Here is a 19713-nt window from a genome sequence, read left to right on the forward strand (position 1 = left end):
CTAATTAGTTATATTTAGCTTAGGTCGAGGAAAAGAAATTAATATGATATGCGCATGCGATGACGTAAGATGATAGGCCTTGATGGCGGAGCCTTGCAATGGAAGATACGCAATACGCAATTATTATCAAGTAGGCACTGTATATGTTACGGACATATTACAACACAGGACGTACTTACATATTATACATATTCGCCTATGTAAAAAGCCAAGTACCTACACGGTTCCTTAAGCCGACTTTACATTACGAATTTAGTCATTAGTGGCATGAAATTAGTTTTATTACATTAATTTCATAAGAAATTTAACGTGTAAACGTCTAATTTCGTTCGTATTGAAATTAGTTTCGTGACATTAATCCATACTAATATTATAAATGCGAAAGTGTGTCTGTCTGTCTGTCCGCTACCTTTTCACGGCCCAACTGCAGTTTAACCGATTCTGACGAAATTTGGTACAGGGTTAGCTTATATCCCGGGGACGGACATAGGCTACTTTTTATCCCGGAAAATCAAAGAGTTCCCACGGGATTCCTAAAAACCCATCCGCTTAACCGATTTATTTGAAAGGTACCGAGGTAGCTTACGTCCCTGTAATTGACATAGGCAACTTTTATCCCGGAAAATCAAACAGTTCCCAAGGGATCTTTAAAATCCTAAATCCACGCGTACGAAGTCGCGTACATCCTCTAGTCTTAAAAAAAATAACCCTTCCTTTCGGCTTTGCCGTAGTCGGGTAATAAATAATGAAAAACTAACAAAGGACGTGGATTTGGAACACCCTCTATTTAAAAATCACTGAGAAATATTTATTTTGACACAGGCACATACCATATCGTAAATTAGTAAGGACTGTATTTCTAGTTTTGTACATATGTACAGTTTATTAATATGCACCCGCACTTCATTAAAGGCAATCCCACCTCATGTTGACACTGTCTGCTCTGCTATTAATATAATAAAAACGCGTTGCTCATGCTAAAATTATAAACATACGCAATACGTGGGTGGGTACACTGCTGTTCTAAAATCACTACCCATATTATAAATCCGAAAGTGTGTTTGTTTATTGGTTTTTCCTTCCATCGGATCCTGCAATGGATTGACGCGATTTTATGGATGGGTTTAAAGACATGAAGACTGACATAGGCTACTTTACATCCTGGAAAAGCAAAATAGTTCCTACAGGATTAAAAATCCTAAATCCACGCGGAAGAAGTTGCGAATATCATCTAGTTATTTATAACATATTTTTCAAAAGTTTAAGCGTCACAAAAAACATAGTCTACCGAATTTTAAACCCCCGACCCAAAAAGAGAGGTGTTATAAGTTTGACGTGTGTATCTGTGTATCTGTCTGTGGCATCGTAGCTCCTAAACTAATGAACCGATTTTAATTTAGTTTTTTTGTTTGAAAGGTGGCTTGATCGAGAAAGTTCTTAGCTATAATCCAAGAAAATCGGTTCAGCCGTTTGAAAGTTATCAGCTCTTTTCTAGTTATTGTAACCTTCACTTGTCGGGGGTGTTATAAATTTTTAATTTACACTTGTACTGATATAAACCAAACTAAACTCGGGCACACCCGCGCGTCACCCGCGCTATCCCGCACGGCTTAGCGCAGGACTGTGCGGGTGTGCGGGGCGTCCCACCCTAATTGCCATCTCGACCTGTCGCGTACTATACTCACCCGATTTCATAAATTCTTTCCTTGATAGACAGCTACATTATCCCCAACTTTTATACATGTCATAATATTGTACATCAAATCTTTTAAAAGAGTAACCGCCGAGTTTCTTGCTGGTTCTCTCGGTAGAAAAGGCATTCCGAACCCGCGGTAGATGCACTTGACGATTTAAAAGTACTTGTACAACAGTTTACTTGAATAAAAATATTTTGAAACTTGAATTGCTATAGGCTACTAATTATACACGTGTCGCAGACAAAGCTAGTAATATATACTTTTAGAGTTGCAGTTGTCAATTTTGCAGACAACAGTTACATAGTTTGTCAATTTACTAGTCAATTAATTCAATGAAGTCCCCCATTCTACATCAATTATTATGACATGGTAGTCCTATGAGGGTATTGATTGATATTGATTGTTACATAATTGTATTGATTAGTTTAATTGAAATAGTTAACATGGGCCATCATTATGTTACATTTCTATGGCATCCATTAAGTAGGATGATAGATTCTGCCAGTCACTGTAGGCAGCTGAGACAGATGAAGAAATCTATAGTCGATTTTTGACAGGCTGGATAGGAGTTCTGACTGTAACATATATTGTGTGTTAATTAATTGCCATTAAGCGCAATCACGGTAGGGGGTGAAACCAGACCATACATTATCAAAAACAACAGTCAAAACATGCACTTTTATTACAACACAAAAAGTGTAAATTAAAAATTTATAACAACCCCGATGATCCAAAGTATCTGAGTTTTCCAAAACATCTTTTTCAAATAAATAATTATGTATTTAGGCAACGTCCATCTTGACAGCTTGACATTTGTCTATTGACATAATATTATGAACCTAACGGTTATCTAACCTTCTTTTCTACAAGAAAACTAGAAAAGAGCTGATAACTCTTAAACGGCTGAACCAATTTTTTTAGATTATAGCTAAGAACACTCTCGATCAAGCCACCTTTCAAACAAAAAAAACTAAATTAAAATCGGTTCATTCGTTTAGGCGCTACGATACCACAGACAGATACACAGATACACAGACACACAGATACACACGTTAAACTTATAACACCCCTCTTTTTGGGTCGGGGGTTAAAAAGCAAAGTTGGTGATAGCATCTTTTTGCAAGCTATTTGTAATTTTATCCATACTTACTGCCAACTTGCCAAGAAACTGTAATATGGTGTAATCTTATTTTATTCAAAAAAATCAGGCCAATACTATGGGATCAATCGATTTTTTAACACAATCCAAAAAATGGTATGGGGTTCTCAATTCTGCCAGTTTTTTATGCACATAGAGTCCTTAGAAATCTGACTTCATCAATTTGAAGTAGGATTATTTTTTTGTCCTTAGTTTAAGGTCTAGTTTTACCACTTTTCAGTGTCGCACTTTATTGAGGGACACACTGTATAAGAAACAGTTATCATAGTTATTCTGCCTAATCTGATAACATGAAAAAATACTATAACTGTAACAGATAAGACAATAATATACCTAAGCAAGAAGTATGTTTCAATATCTAGTTAAATACTGGTTAGCCAGAATCTAATCAGACACCTGCACATGAATCAACCAAAAAATGAGTAATGATTCATCTTTATACATGAATAATTTGTTTACTTATTAAAGTAATTTGTTTTAATGAAAATATTGCTTACTAGCAACCCGCTCTGGCTTCGCACGGGTAGCTTATTACATATTTCGTAGGGATCTCTAATGTTTTAAAAAAATATATGGAATAATGTAGCTTTCTACTGGTGAAAGAATTTTCAAAATCGGTTCAGTAGTTCAAGAGATTGTGATTGCTTGTCTCCTACAAACAAACTTACAAACTTCACCTCTTTATATCTGTATTATAATTATTATACAGTGATACCCCGCTTTACGCGACCCTAGGCCATCTCAATCTCTAGCATGCAAGCTATCTCTTTACTAAATTACACTAACATTGGTTAAACAGATGGCCTGAAAATAGTCAACAGACAGACAGATACAGTTTGGCATGGATAATACATGTCAAGCGACCGACATAGCTCAAAGGATTAGCAAGCTGAAGTGGCAATGGGCAGGTCATGTCTGTCGCAGAACCGACGGCGGATGGGGCAGACGTGTTCTGGAGTGGAGACCGCGTACCGGTAAGCGCAGTGTGGGACGACCTCCTGCCCGCTGGACCGATGACCTGAAGAAGGTGGCGGGGAGCGGGTGGATGAGGAAAGCGGAGGACCGTGTTTGGTGGCGCGCTCTTGGAAAGGCCTATGTCCAGCAGTGGACGCATACAGGCTGATGGATGGATGGAATACATGTCATAAAAAGTTCTAACTTTGAAAATTCAAAGAATTGCTATACATGTACCTAATATGAAAAGAAATGATTGTGTTATCACTTATCAGTCATGCTGAGATTGTTTATAACAATAGCAAGTCATACAGCAACCAGCTATCATGACCAACACTAAAATTTAAACTGTAATTTTTAGGCAGTGTATGTGATGCAGTTAGCGGACCCTATAATAGAATATTGAAAATAAACTGTTATGTAGGTACTTGCAATACTTTAATCTTTGTTTCTGCCAGAATAATTTCAGAACAAAAAGAACATAAAGATAGATAGTAGTCTCTCACATGGTAGCAATTTCTAATATATAAATGGTCATAATACTGGGAACCTTTCTCTCTCTGCATTATATTCTTCATTGCAAGTCATTTCTTTCCATTAATCACATCAGAACTTTATTGTGATAAAGATCATAAGAATGTAGTAAGGAGGTACCAATTTAAAGAACATCTTGCAATAGTCAACTATGACTATTTCAAGATGTTCCGGTTTCGATCAACCTATAATGTTTATTATACCAAACACGCAATTAATAAACACTCCCAGTTCTTCCAGAAACTTATTAAAGTGAAATCCACCCTACGTTTTCAAAATGTTATGAAAACTTTAAAAACGAAGGTTTTACATCGAAAACCTGTTTTATGATATCATTTCCTCATGAATACGCAATGGTCTTGGTTTTATATTGAGCATTAATATTTTGCAAGGTGAACGTAAAAAAAGTAATATAACATGACGTTCAATCATGGCTACACACAAAAACTACATACTCACTATGGAGTGCACTGTGTAGTAGCGCAGAACAACGATATTTATAGTAATCACTAAGCACAATACTTACGTATTCCGCTATATGAATTAGAAACAGGAATCCGAAGACGGATGGGAGAAATCGTCGCAAAAATATTCCACCCGTGCCAGCCATTGTGCAAAACAAAACTTCACAATATTAAAGTCACAAATCCGTCATATCATATTATTTACACACCGATGTCTATTGTAAAGGGTTAATGGAGTCAATGTTATTTCTCTAAAATAATCGAAAATAAGGAGTAAAATAGAACAACGAACTGTTTCACGGCACGACATCCGTCAACTGTGAACTCACGGAAGCAGTGTTGCCAGTGGCAGATAGTCAATTGTAACACGAGACATCTCAAAATGTAACATTTTCACGAGAAAAGTAACATTTCCTTATTTTTCGTGGAAAATAAAAGTAAAAAGGTACACAGGTTAATATGGCACTTTATTATACAAAAATTTTAACAGTTTTCTTGTCCCATTAGTTAAGCTTAAAAAGAATCGTAATAATAATTGTTGATTGAATAAATTGACTGCTGATCCTGAAAAAGAAAGACAAATCAATATGTAAAATAATAATATACCAACGGATCTAAAAATGTCTTTGAATAGCTATAACTTATTTTGTTAGGTAATCAATTTTTATTACAAGTGTAAATTAAAAATTTATATCACCCCAACAAGTGAAGGTTACATTAACTAGAAAAGAGCTGATAACTTTCAAACGGCTGAACCGATTTTCTTTGATTATAGCTTAGAACACTCTCCATCAAGCCACCTTTCAAACAAAAAAACTAAATTAAAATCGGTTCATTAGTTTGAGAGCTACGATGCCATAGACAGATACACAGATACACACGTCAAACTTATAACACCCCTCTTTTTGGATCGGGGGTTAAAAAGATTAAAATCGTCTTATATCGGGCGATCTGGCAACACAGGACTGTTTGAGTTTGAGGGCTTCGCACTAGGTGGATTTTGTCTGTGTAGCGTTTCATGGCGCGCGTGTGTGTTGTGTTTCACTGGCGATTTTGGTGCTAGAACCATGCTGCAACTAACTGGGAAGCGCTCTAAAGGGGCGCCGTGCGTATGTCGGCGAGCGCCGGCACAGACAAAGTCCTTACTTAACTATATAGTTTCTCTAACTTGAAAATATCTACAAACTTGACATTGGCTAATCTTTGTAAAGCCAGACGAGAGAATAAAAAAAAACGCACTAGGTAGGTACGCAGTGAAGAAAATTACGCGGGAATTTCAAATTCGTTTTGTTAACTGAACAATACTAGGTAGGTACCTAACTACTTACCTTGGTCTCAGCAAAGAGATCGATAGATTCGATAGTAAAACTCAAATTTTAAGTTACGCCGGCCGGTATCTACTCAGCTCGCTCTCATTCCTGTAAAGAAAACCGAAGTTACCTACAACAATAACTAAGTAGTAAATAGCTAAATGAACTTCTGGAAACTAATGTGACTTAATAATAAGATGACAGTCCATACAAAAACGAACTGCTTTCAGTTGCAAATACTATGACTTTGTTTTTGCATTACTGATTCCCTAATTAGTTAACTACTTACTTATTTACTTAAAACTACATTGTATACAACATTTACTTACCAAGCAAGTAGTGTTAGCAACACATATACACGGTCGATAAGGATAATGAACAAACCAATCACTTTCAAATTTTGACGAAATAAAGATACAATTTTTTTTTGTACTTAGATACATAACTACAATATCACTACCCCGCAACGAATAACTTTATTCCAAAACAAAGTTCAGTCACAGAGAAAAACAAACAAAACACTTTTTTAATCACAGAGTAATTACAAAACAAAGTGAACTTAGACCAATAACTTAGAGAAAGTGAAATAAACTAACAAATGGGTCAATTACGACAAACAAAAACTGTTAATGGATGTGTTCCTTTTCACGATTATTTTTGGTTTGCTGGGAAAAATTTGAATATTTTTATGAAGTCCTAAAAGTAACGTAAAGTAACATTTTGAGTCGTGTAACATGGAGGAAACATGAGGGGGTCAAAAGTAACGTAAAATGTTACAAAAGTAACATTCTGGCAACGCTGCACGGAAGTGGCAACTACTGAACTGTGTTGCAAACTCTTTAAAAGGTCTTCGTCTGTGTTGGTGTTAGCACTTAGCTGGCGGGCGTGCTCTACCTTTTTGGAGTGTTTTTTTTTGTTAAAACTGACTGGAAAGCGCTCTAAAGGGGTGCCGTGCCTATGTCGGCGAGCGCCGGCACAGACGGAGTCCATACTTGTATAGTTTAACTAACTTGTGTTACAAATAACCACAAACTTGACATTGGCTAATCTTTGTAAAGCCAGACGAGAGAGAAAAAAAACTCTTTAAAACCGTTTGTAGCAATGACGTCTTCAAGTCGCTAGATGTGGAAAAAGTTAAAATTCACTAGAAGTCTCCGAAATCAACACAAACAAAATCAATGTAAAATAAATGACTAGAAAAGACGCTAAATTGTTTGTTGTCGCTAAAAGTGAAAAAGTTGCTGGTGCCTTTGAAGTTTGAAATGTCAATGGCAGAATGATACTGCCATTGGTGCAATTAAAGCGCTCTAAAAAAACACTCCAAAAAGGCAGAGCACGCCCGCCAGCTAACAGCAACACAGCAAAGTCTTCTATAACTTATTTGACATAAAAGATAATATTCTTTCCTGTCATAATCTGTAGTCTGTTAGTCTTTGGTTTGGTCCTATTTTTCTGTCATATTTTCTAATCTGCAGAGCAGAGGCTATTCTTATTTCTTTGATACAAAAATAAAAAATATCTACGTTTTCTAGTGTTGAATTAAAATAACATATCGATTGCGGTATTTATTTACCTAGAAATGGAAGGTAGGAAAAGACAAAGGTGTATTTATGTCACAGCTCGACAGAAGAAAAAGTTAATAGAATTAATGGCAAAACATCCAGAATTAATATCTTGCAAAGTTACTCAGGATTTTAGCTATAAAGATTCTCAAATATTATGGCAAAACATAGCCAGCGAATGCAATGCTATGCCAGGTGCGCGGAAAACTTGGAGACAGTGGAGAAAAGTACGAAAATAATGTTTATAAGTAACTACATTAGTTTGAGCCGGCGACCACTAAGTTCATACTTTGTGCCTTTGCGCAAAATTTGAGTGAAAAATTATAATAAGTTTACATTGTGGGTTTGTTACAAAAATCACCATTTTACAAAGTACTTTTACAGTTTACTTATTTTCCATCACTCATTTCAGACATGGCACGATCTTCGTTCAAAAACAAAGAAAAAGCAGACTGAAACAAATGGCGAAATACCTTTTTCTACAACTACACTAACTCAAGCAGAGCAGGATGCCTTAGGCATCAAAACTTTGTCTTCAGATGACTATCAAGAATCTACAGAGTTTGTGCCATTAAGTGAAAATCAAGATGAATTTAATGATGCCATGTCTGCAACCTCATTAAGTGAACCAGGTTCACCTCCTGAGCCAAAAGTATTTGTTTCAACAGAACACAAAACAAAAAAAGTAAAAATCAAAAACTCAAAACGTAGCTCAAAACACTCAAATAGCTGTTTCTTTAACTGTGACCTGATAGCTGTCCAGGAACAAAGGAAAGCACAGATCAAAGAAGATTATTTAAATTTTAAGAAGGATTACTTAAGACAAAAACTGAAATTGCTGAAAGAACAGACTGAAGCATTAAAAAGTATTGCTAAAGAATTAACAAAGTGATATGAGATCTCGAGTATTTGGGTTTATCTAGTTTATTTAGTAAATGTACCTATCTGTAATATAACAAATTGACATCTGTGCAACCATAGATGTGATGTAAATAGTTTTTAATAATTCTGCAATAGTTGAAAATATTATCACAATAAAACTTTAAGATAGTCTTATCTAATTCCTTTACAAATCATGCCTATGTGGAATGGTGCCAAGAATACTGGCTGCATTATTACAATAGTTGTAACTTGTAATAATTTAAAATATCTATTTAACTGCCTATAGCCTATTGTAGCGTTTACATTATCATAACAATTAACAATCTATACTTTTAATACCTATAGTCTGATTTATATTTATAATACAGCATATGATTCCAAAAAAAAATATGGCTAAGCGCTAGTCAGACTCGCCCACCGAGGGTTCCGTAGCAAAGAGTATGTAAACACTGGTTCCGTAGCTTTGAAAAAGTCATGCGAGAATCGATAGAGAACAGTATGTTATTTTCCTTGTACCAGAGTTAATCCTAAACCATGGTCATATAAAAGCAGAACGCCAATATTTAAGTTACCTACACTTAATCTGGAGCTGACACCACTGAACTGAGAGTCGAGAGATCTCTCGTTCTACTTTGTTAATCGAAGTGGGATAGCGATAAGTAGTTATAATTTGCTTCACTTCAAGTAGGATTAGGAAAGAAAGGTCGATCCATTTTTATATACATAAATAGGTATATTATATGCATGGATATCGTTCACAGGTAACTGTCACAAGGCTTAAAAAAGCTAGAAACCAGAGCCGTAAAACCAGTTAATAAAAAAAATAACTGTCATAATATAGGTTGTTGTTGTTTATTTATTTTAGTGGCTTTTTGTTGTGCCACACAGCACAATTCACTTCGCCAAAGACGCGTTGTTTGGAGAAAACACAAAGGAGGTTGAACGGTTTATTTACATCCAAGTCTTTTCTGGACAATCCCAGTCCGATTTGTGGTAGGTAACTGGACTAGATGGGTTATGATGTTAGTAAATAACCTACAACAACACAAATAAAAAATATTATGTACATGTACTTACATAAACAATAATATATACAGAATATTTTAAACTTAATAGATTAATTTACAATTTTATTTTGTTAGACTTAATATATTTACACAAAAATTTTACATAGGGACTAAACACAAACATTAAGAGACATTCAACACTTAGGGGACGAGGGATCTTAGGAGGGAGAACATCATAAAGTTTATATACAAGTCTTGGACAGGAAAAGAGGATATGGGAGGGTGACCCTTCATCCAAACCGCATTCGCACAAAGAGTGATCTCTAATTCTCAGTTTGGCCAAATGGACTGGAGTGCAAGAGTGCCCAATACGTAACCGGGTGATAGTTGAAGCAACCCAACGAACCATATTTTGATGAAAAAAGAACCACGGTCTTCGAGGAATTTCAGATTGCAAAGAAGCATAATATTTACCTTTAACCGATTTTGATTCAATCCACAATGTGTTCCAAGAATTAATAAGGTCAGTTTTTGCAAGAGCACACAGATCCTGGGAGTGATTTTTAAAATATGTTAGAGAACCTGATTTAGTGGCGAGCTTTGCATAGGAGTCTGCACTCTCATTACCTTTTATACCAGAGTGACCTGGGATCCATGCCAATGTAACAGAGAGACCTTTTTGATGACAGGAGTATAGAGTTTCTTTGATTTTAAAGATGATGGAGATCAGAGCTTTACTACGGAAGGGATTTCCTTTAAGTGCTTGCAGGCAACTTAAAGAGTCTGTCAGTATAATTGATTGTTGTACGTTATGGGACTCTATAAAAAGGGTAGCTTCTAATATAGCAATAGACTCTCCTGTAAATACCGATGTTTCAGGGGGGCATTTGTATTGAAGGACTATCTTGTATTTTGGAATCCAGCAGGCAGCACCAACACAACCATTGTTGGATAACTTGGAGGCATCTGTATATATTGCTAAGGAATCGGACCAGTTGTTTTGAAGTATTTCATTAAATTTTGCATTTGCCTCACTTGTGTCTTTATGAAGACCTAGACTGGCAATCGGTGGGTTATATGTTAACCCTGCAAATGAGGAGGAGAACAAGGGGAGTTTGGGAGAAGAGTAGAGTGGATGTGGGAGTTGAGTATATTTGACAAAACTTTTTAAAAGGCATGGACGGGTATGGTTTGGCCTTAAGACGGAGGAAAGCTTATGAAGCTTGTCCAATAAAGGATGGGAAGAGAGTTGTAATACTTTACAGATAAAGCGATCACTGAGATATTGAGCCCGTAGAAGTCTAGGAGGGTCAACACATTCAACTTGCAATACATTGGTGGGAGAAGATTTCATGGCCCCAAGAATGAGCCTTAGGCATTTATATTGAATTTTATTTAATTTTTCTGAAGCCGACTTATTTATAGGGTCTAAAATAAATAATCCATAGTCCATATGACTACGGATTATGGCGTTATATAATAACTTTTGGGTGTAAGGGTGGGCACCCCACCATACCCCTGACAAGGCTCGCAGGATATTAATATTGCTTTCACATTTACGGGTAACATAGTCGGAGTGAGCTACACCGTTCAGCCTGGAGTCTAGAACCACGCCAAGAAATTTGGTTTTGCATGCGAGAGAAATGTGTTGATCCTCAAACATAACATTGGGTATTGGAATTTGTCTTCTTCTTGTGAAGATGACTGCCTTGCACTTATCGATTGACAGTGTAAGCCCATGATCTGACAACCACTGGCCTAGATAATACAAAGCAGAGTTCAAACAGGTAGAAATTTCGTCCATGGAGTTGGAGCTGGCGTACAGAGCTATGTCATCTGCATATTGCAGGATGTTACAAAAACTTTCAACAGACATTTCAAGATCATAGGTGTAAATATTGTAGAGCAGTGGGCTCAGAACAGAACCTTGAGGGAGACCTTTCCAGACCATTCTGGGGGGAAGATTTAGGGATTTAGTTCTCACCAGAATGGTTCTAGATGAGAGAAGATTGCATATTATTTGAGTTAATCTCGGTGGGATGCTCAGCTGTTGCAGTTTCTGCCTGAGTACCGGGAGAAGAACGTTATCATATGCTGCTGCAATATCTAGGAATACACCCACAAGGTACTCTCCTTTAGCTAGGGCTAATCGAATGTCTGTTGAAAGAACTCCAAGGCTGTCCATTGTACCAAGGCCCTTTCTAAAGCCAAATTGAGACTTGGCAATTAAACCTCTGCTTTCTATTATCCATTCCAAGCGGTTTTTAATCAAGTGCTCCATAATTTTGGCCAAAGTTGAAGATAGGGCAATCGGTCGGTAAGCATTTGGGTCAGAAGGATCTTTACCAGGTTTCCTAATGGGGATTATTACTTGCGTTTTCCAAGGTCCCGGGATGATTCCTGATTCTAGAAACCTGTTTATCATGTTAAGAAAGCAGTGTTTCGCTTTATTGTTAAGTTTTACAATAAAGGAATATGGGATACCATCTTCCCCTGGAGTTGAGTCTTTAAGGTCCGAGAGAACACACTGCAACTCCAAGAAACTGAATGGGGCATCCATAGTGTCTGAGGAAGTAAGTGGAGTTAGATGAGGACAGGAATATTCGCATGGAACAAATGGTGGAGCAAGTTTGTCAGCAAAAGCATCTAACCAAACAGATGCGTTATTGGAAGTTGGGTCACTAGAGGAGACAGATTGCCGGTATCTTTTCATTCTATCCCATACCAAGGTAGATGGGGATCGGGGATCCAGAGACTCGCAGAAAGTAATCCAACCTCGCTTTTTCTTTTTTGATACCAATCTCTTGACTTTGGCATCGGTGCGCTGGTATTCCAAAAAGTTTTCACGGGACATTAACATCGTGTAGGAAATTTCTGCATCTTTACGTTTTTTTATTAGGTTGGTGCATTCCTCATCCCACCAGGGAGGAGATGCCATAAAATCACGTTTAGTAGTTTTGAGTGGTATATGGAGGTCGGCTGAATATTTCAAAATTTTGACAAAGTTATCGTAGTAAAGGACTGTACTGTCTTCATCTGATAAGTTATCAATAAGAAGGTCAACTGATTCCGCAAAAGCAGACCAGTTGGCCTTGTTAAGTTTGTGTTTAAGAAGGGGATTAGGATTATACTGTGGAATGGATTTTTGTGCTATGTTGAGTAAAATAGGGAAGTGGTCACTACCGTGGGTACTTGGGAGGGTTTTCCAGGAGGTAAGAGAAGCCAAAGAGGGAGAGCAAAGAGATAGATCGACAGCAGTTTTAGGATTTTGATAAGGATACACTCTTCTTGTTGGAGAGCCATCGTTAAGAATGCAAATATTTAATTCATCAAAAACATCCAGCAAGAGAGTGGAAAATCCGTCACAGGAATGGGAACCCCAGGACGTGTGATGGGAGTTAAAATCACCCATCACTAGTACCGGGGGGGGAAGAGAGGAGAGAATAGATTTTAATTCAGGGATAAGAGAGGAATGAGGATGTGGAATATAGAGTGAAAGAAAGGAGACATCAAGGGCTCTCACAGCAACAGCATTGAGCTGATGAGAGTGAGGCGGGAGGGAAATAGAAGTGTATGCAAGGGAGCGCCTAACAAGAATAGCACTACCTGCATATCCGTCATCCCTGTCATCCCTCAGGCAGGCAAAGCCTGACACCCTGAAACGAGAGTCCGGCAGGAGCCATGTCTCAGAGATGGCAGCGACAGCGGGCTTATGTTTATTAAGGAGATGAACGAGTTCATGTTTTTTCCGTCGTATACTTTGGCTATTCCATTGGAGTATCTCCAGGGAGGCCATTATTTAATACAGAAGCGATTTTGATGATAATTTCAGCAACGTTGGACGGTGGAGGGTTTTGGTTTATCTTATCAAGAATATTGGTGAGGGATTTGGTGAGAGATATATTATTATCATTGGGTGGTTGAGCATAAGAGTGATCACGTTCTGCATTCAGAGCGCAACCATTAGGTGTGGAAGAAGGAAAGTTGTGGATGATGTCCTGATGGGCTTGCCTATCGTACCCCTTTGCAGGTTGGGGTCTGGGGCGAGGGGAGCGGGTGACAGTTTGTTTGTAAGATTTGGACGGGGCTTGTGTAGGACGAGGTCTGACAGGATTAAAAATGGGAGAGTATGCAGGAGCGGTAAACATTTCTTTAGCCATATCGGCATATGAGCGGCGAACGGGAGGGAAGCGGGAGGAGGCATCTTGATAGGACAAATTTTCATCGGACATGACAAGTTTTATAGATTGCTGCCGAGAGTGTTCAGGGCAGCTCTTATTTGTAGCCATGTGTTTACCACCGCAGAGTAAGCAAGTTGCATTCTCAATAAGTACTTCACAAGTTTCACCTGAATGAGGCTGGGAGCATTTAAAGCAACGAGGTTTTGATCTGCATTGAGTTTTTATGTGACCAAACCGGCAGCAATTTATACATTGGATGGTGGGGAGACGGTAGGTTTCCACGGGAAGAGATGTATGATAGGAGAAAATTCTAGGAGGGAGAGTTTGTCCTCTAAATGTTAAAACAATGGATTGGGTTGGAACCCAGGTCATAACATTGTCTATTATGTTCTTGCGATTTAAGCGTCGGGCTTTAAGGATCTCCCCGCAGCCTACAGGGAGCTCCACAGAGTCAATAAACTCGTCCAGATGCCAGTCTACAGGTACACCTCGGACTAATCCCATGCGAGTGATGTTAAATGTGGGTATATATGCAATGTGCTTGGATATGGTAAGTATAGGGTTTTCTAAGAATTCATTAGCCGCTTGACCATTTGCAAATTCAACTGAAACTTTGTTTCTACCAACATTCTTCACGCCGTCGTTAAGAACTGACCTTATTTTGTTTTTGTGAAGGAACTGGCCGAATTTGATCGCTCTCATAGAAGCGCCGGCTGAAGGGTCGGACACTTCACGGGATACGTACACTACGAAAGGACCTTTATCATCTTTTGTATATTTTTTTGGGGAGTCTGAGAGTGAAGGATGGAGGTAAACGGATTGCATTGAAGGGGCTGTCGAGCTTGGCCCTATTACAGTTTTTTTAGTGGACGATGGAACTTGATCGTTATCAATTATCGGGATTGCTCGTTTAGTACCACGATGGGTTGATTCTGAGTCCATAGATATGGACTGCGGGCTCTCAATGGGGTCTGACATGACGGTTACATTTTCACCCGGATCAGGAGGTTCAGGCGGAGGATCGACCTCCATACTCGGGTTTCTCCCTTCACCAACACTTAATCTAAATACTCACGTCCAGACACCAACTAATAAATTGACACAACAGTTAAAATTATGCAAAACCTCACTAACACGTGTTTTCAACAACACAAACGCCAGCAAAGTCCATAATATAGGTATTGCCATTTGCAAGCATTTGCCATTGATATTTGACAAATGACCACTTTGACATATGATTTTTGACTCTGTAGAATGTATTTTGAATAAGTGCATTATGCATATTAGTTTCTATTTTCTTAATTCTTCTAAGTTTCAGTACCTACATTAGTTAAGTTTTTGCACATTGGATTAGGTATTTTTAAAACATGTTACGTAGACACTACAATAATTTCGTGCGGTCAACTTCACCTACAAAAACTATAGCCTCTAATAGAATAAGTGGTGAAGAGGCCAGAAAACTGTATCTGGAAGAAGTGGGTCAGGTGCAAGAAAATCAAGTGCGCCCCTCCGGGAATGCTAACGTTAACGCCCAAAATGTGTCTCAAATTAAACATACGAGAAAACCTGACAGTTTGGACGTATCTAATCTAAAACTGTTTACAAGTGTGCAAGACAATGATATTGATAGTTTAAAACATATCTTAGATGCTTGCCCTGATAAGATAAATACAGTTGATGAGTATGGTTGGAACTTGCTTATGATAGCTTGCCAAGCTAAATCTTATGAAGCTGTCAAAGAACTTTTGAAGCGTGGTATTGATATTACAGTTCAGGACAAAGCAGGAAACTCTGCTCAGAGTTTAATTATTAAGAACAAAAGTAGTTATCTAGCCGATATCCTTCTAAGTCATGTGTCAAGTTGTGGCCAACCTAAGAAAACAAATGTATATGATGTAAAAGAAATAAAGCATAAAAAGAGACACAAAGAACTGTTTATATGTGAAATATGTGATGGGAAAACATTTGACAGTAAAGATGAACACTTATCTTCAACTATACACAATATTAAAGCTAGCAAAGGTAAAGTTTCCACTATTTCTCTAGTAGGTATTAATCAAGTAACATTGACCCAAGTCAGTAACTTGATGGATGACCAACTTAGGAGGTCCCAAGACTTTTTATGTTTCCTCTGTGCCCTGAAGAGTGTATTCTATTATCTGTTCCAGTTATTATTACTAAAATCTAATTATTAAACCTAAAAAACTACATTTTTGTGATTAATGAAAAGGTACCTAGCACATTCCTCAGTAAAAACTAATAGGGATCAAGTCCTCTGCATGAGTTTCCTAATCAGGAAACTATCCATCTTACCAGCTATGTGTAGGATGCTGTTACTGCCACAGGCTTTGGTCAACAGTTATGCAATTTTCTTGCACCAAACAGCATCAAAGCCATCTGTGCAGCCTGAGATAGATTGACCTGATATTTTTAATTACTTTTTCTTGTCTCTGTTGTTACTCTCCAATCAAATGTAAATGTAACAATAATTTTGAAACATTCCTATTGCAGGAGAGATAAAATAAAATAAAAAAATAAAAAATAAAAATCCTTTACTTCGACCATAAAATTGATCATAATTGTTAGTAATAACACACCTTAAAACTAATGTTAGTGATCTTATACCTATCTAATTACTTAATCCTAATACTATATCTAAGACAGGCTTGATTAGTCAGCACGTGCACCATATGACAATGGTTCATGTACTGACAATCAAACCTGTCAGCAAATGCCCTCAGGATGGCATTGGAACTAGCCCGTACCCTGCGCACCAGGGATGTGCACCGCTTACGCATGGTAGTATAAAAGCAATCCACATGCGCATCCGCGAACATACCCGACGCGCTGCAGTAACGAGGCAGGCCCAATAGCATCCTGAATGCATTATTGTACTGGACACGCAGGGCATTGTACTGTTTCTGCGTGTAGTCCACCCACAGGCTACTCGTGTAAAAAGAAGTGCAGTAAGCTCTAAAGAGCGTTACTTTTACAGGAATAGTACAACGAGCAAACCTGCGAGCGATCATGTTCGCTCTAATAGACAATGCCCTGCGTTCTCTCTCTATGTCAGCATCGTCTTTCAGGTCAAAAGACACCAGATGCCCTAGGTATTTGAACTGAAACACCCTCTTTAAGGGGGTACCGTATAACTTAATGGGTGGTACGTTTGAGGGCACTGGTTTCCCTTTGGCCTGAAAGACCATGCATTCGCTTTTTTTTACATTATACGTTAACCCGTGACTGCGGGCGTAGCTTTCACACATGCTTAACAATTTTGCCAAGCCACAAACAGAAGCACTGAGCAACACCATGTCATCTGCTGCTAAAGATTTTGATTGTGATAATATTGACCACTGACTTTTATATTTCTATTTTTAGGTAGAAAAATACCAACAAACTATGTCATACCACAATCCAATAAAGGTTATCAGATCATGCTAAAAACTGGATGGAATAAGGAAATAGGACTAGGTCCAGATGGGTCCGGAAAAAAGTACCCAATTAAGGCAGTTCAGAAGAATGATAAAAAGGGGCTCGGCCATGAGCAAAAGAGGTTAAAAAGTTCAAATGGTGAATCAACAAAGCAACAAATTAAGAAACATGAGAAAAATGTTAATGAAAAGAATCGAAGATTTGAAATTAATTTTAGAAGAGAGTTTTATTGATATGAAGCTATTTTGAATTAAACATTGTGTAAATAATCAAATATTACACCATTATGTGAAGGAAAATCTCATGAAGAAACCTCAGAGGAGATCTCAGAATAAGAAAGGCTGGCACAATAGATAGAACATCATGATGATGATGATGATGATGTTTGTTTAACAATTTATTTTAAAAAAGACACTGCACTGGCAGTGTATCAAAGAAGTAATTAGTCATATGAATAAATTTATTGAAATCATAAAATATATTAGTTTTCTTTATTGAAAATTTTACAATAAAACTTAATGCTAGCCTTAATTAATTACTGTACAAATCAAGCTTGTGCAGAATGGTGCCAAGAGTGCTGATTGCATCTCCCTGCTGAACAGCCAGGCTGATCCTCTGAGGCGGCTCTAGCCTATGTAGGGCCAAAATAAATCAGAAGAAATTACATTATCTGTCTTTGTACTGAATTCCCAGATTTTTAGGCATAATTTTAAGACAGACTTATTTTGTTTTCATTAAAAATAAAATCAGACATACCTATTTGTGGTGTTTGTTACTAATGGTGAGTTTAAGGGAAAATGGAATTATTAATGTGAGGTACAGATTGATTGCATTTAGTTTTAGACATTAATAATTCCCATCTTTAAAACTGAAATGATTAATTGTGAGCAGTGAATTGTGATTGACATTATGAGGAAGTTCACTTATATTCTTCATTACTTGAGTGGATATCACAACAGGAAAATAAACATGATTTTAAAGGCACAGTATATTTCAATATTGACTTAAAAGTTATAGTAAAAAATATACAATTTATTTATAATTTTATTATAATAATAATATTTGTGAGCTGAACAGATACAACTTATTTTAAGAAGGGACTAGGGAAAATATAATTAACACATAAAATTAGCAAAACTTGAAACAAATTATGGTCATGTCCTGGCAAGGTACCAAAAATTATAACAGATGTATAAAAATATATTTATATTATTATAAATCTGAATTACACTGATTGGCATTTACAGCTTTGTAAAAAATATGACTTTTACTTAACAGGAACCTTATACTTAATTTAATACAATTTGATATTTTAATAACAATTTACACATGTTCTACACACTCCATCAAAGATTAGGGGCTACCCAGTCAAGGAACTTAACTGCAAATTCGAAACCAACAAAACAAGCAGCATTTGCTGGGAATGCCCTGATCATAACAGGTGTTACACCTTTGTACAAAGCTGTAGGTCCTTCTTTCTCCATTAGTTGTTTGAACACATCTCTCATTCCATTAGGATAGGTGCCTTCTGGGGCAGTCTGTAGCCTGCTCTTTAGGACATCAGCTGGCATACCCACCAGCCAGTTAGCTATACCCGCACAGCCTCCAGCGACAATTGTTGCTGCCATTTTTAATTTAGCACTCGCATCTTCAGGTACTAAAACTTCTTTTACCCATTCGTAAGTCATGAAGTACATGCCACTGGCAGGCACATCTCTTAGAATAGTGGCAACACTGCCCTTGTAAATACTTCTCATCCCACCTTCTCTGTACAACTGTTTGGCACAGTCTAGCATACCGCTATACTTTTGGGGAACATTACCACCCTGCTGAATTTGAAGCAGACACTTTATGCGTTCACCGGGCGCCATAATGGACGTGGTAAAAATACCGGAGAATGCGCCCGCAGCGAACAATTCCGGTTTAGATAAAACCTGATTGTCGTCTGACTTGATTAACTTTTTACCCAGACCGAAGCCGAAGAAACTTATCGCGAATATAGGTGCAACTCCAGTCAGCGGCGCCGACATACCTTTGTAAAGACCGCGGAAGCCTTCCTTCTGTATGGTTTTCTTAAAACAGTCCCAAGTGCCAGAATACAAGGCTGATTCACCTGGTTTCGGGAGAGGCATAGTTTGTAATCTTACTTTAATGGTGTCCATAGGGTGGCCCGACAGCACGGTACAGACACCACCGAAGCCCCCACTTATAAAATATTTTATTGGGCTGCTTTTTTCAGACATTTTTAATACTATTTAATCAGTACGGAAGAGAAAGGCAAGTCCACAAACTTTAAAAAACAAGTGTCAAGTCAAGATAAATTTAAAAATGCAATGTCAAAGTCCAAATTCATTAACCGCACTAATTGTCTTGTCAGCTGTCATAACTGAAAACACATTTTTTCTCAAATTCATCTGTGACGAAACCAGTACCTTGCATCCAAGGCCGTAAATAAATTTAAAAAAATGTAATTTTTTTTTTCTTTAAATCTGGCTTTACTCTGATTAGCCAATGTCAAGTTTGTGATA

General features: G+C 37.5%; 4 protein-coding genes across 9 annotated transcripts in view; 2 read left to right on the forward strand and 2 right to left on the reverse strand.

Moving 5' to 3' along the window:
* Positions 1–5139, reverse strand: part of LOC123873556 (NPC intracellular cholesterol transporter 1) — a 60131-nt gene extending 54992 nt beyond the window's left edge. For all 5 annotated transcript variants that reach the window (XR_006797707.1, XM_045918422.1, XM_045918424.1 and 2 more), the window contains exon 1: positions 4871–5139. Coding sequence is in view for 4 of the 5 variants with exons in the window: in XM_045918422.1 (XP_045774378.1) it covers positions 4871–4954 (84 nt within the window). In the remaining variant the exon portion in view is untranslated. The remainder of the gene's footprint in view (positions 1–4870) is intronic.
* Positions 250–18220, forward strand: LOC123873566 (G patch domain and ankyrin repeat-containing protein 1 homolog). Of its 2 annotated transcripts, XM_045918448.1 has the most exons (3): positions 250–262; positions 15105–15772; positions 17132–18220. In XM_045918448.1, exons 2-3 carry the CDS (start codon positions 15118–15120, stop codon positions 17416–17418), a joined length of 942 nt encoding a protein of 313 aa, XP_045774404.1. In that variant the 5' UTR covers positions 250–262; positions 15105–15117; the 3' UTR covers positions 17419–18220. The 2 variants fall into 2 exon arrangements, with proteins under 2 accessions (XP_045774404.1, XP_045774403.1); XM_045918447.1 differs by lacking the exon at positions 250–262 and having other exon boundaries at positions 15006–15772.
* On the forward strand, positions 7545–8736 carry LOC123873572 (myb/SANT-like DNA-binding domain-containing protein 3). The gene is made up of 2 exons (XM_045918455.1): positions 7545–7907; positions 8093–8736. The coding sequence occupies exons 1-2, from the start codon at positions 7698–7700 to the stop codon at positions 8570–8572; spliced, it is 690 nt and encodes a 229-aa protein (XP_045774411.1). The 5' UTR covers positions 7545–7697; the 3' UTR covers positions 8573–8736.
* On the reverse strand, positions 17680–19553 carry LOC123873568 (congested-like trachea protein). Its single transcript, XM_045918449.1, has one exon. It carries the CDS (start codon positions 19426–19428, stop codon positions 18532–18534), a length of 897 nt encoding a protein of 298 aa, XP_045774405.1. The 5' UTR covers positions 19429–19553; the 3' UTR covers positions 17680–18531.
* Positions 19554–19713: the final 160 nt, after the last annotated feature.

This window comes from Maniola jurtina, chromosome 17 (assembly GCF_905333055.1).
Source record: "Maniola jurtina chromosome 17, ilManJurt1.1, whole genome shotgun sequence".
Lineage (NCBI taxonomy): Eukaryota > Metazoa > Arthropoda > Insecta > Lepidoptera > Nymphalidae > Maniola > Maniola jurtina.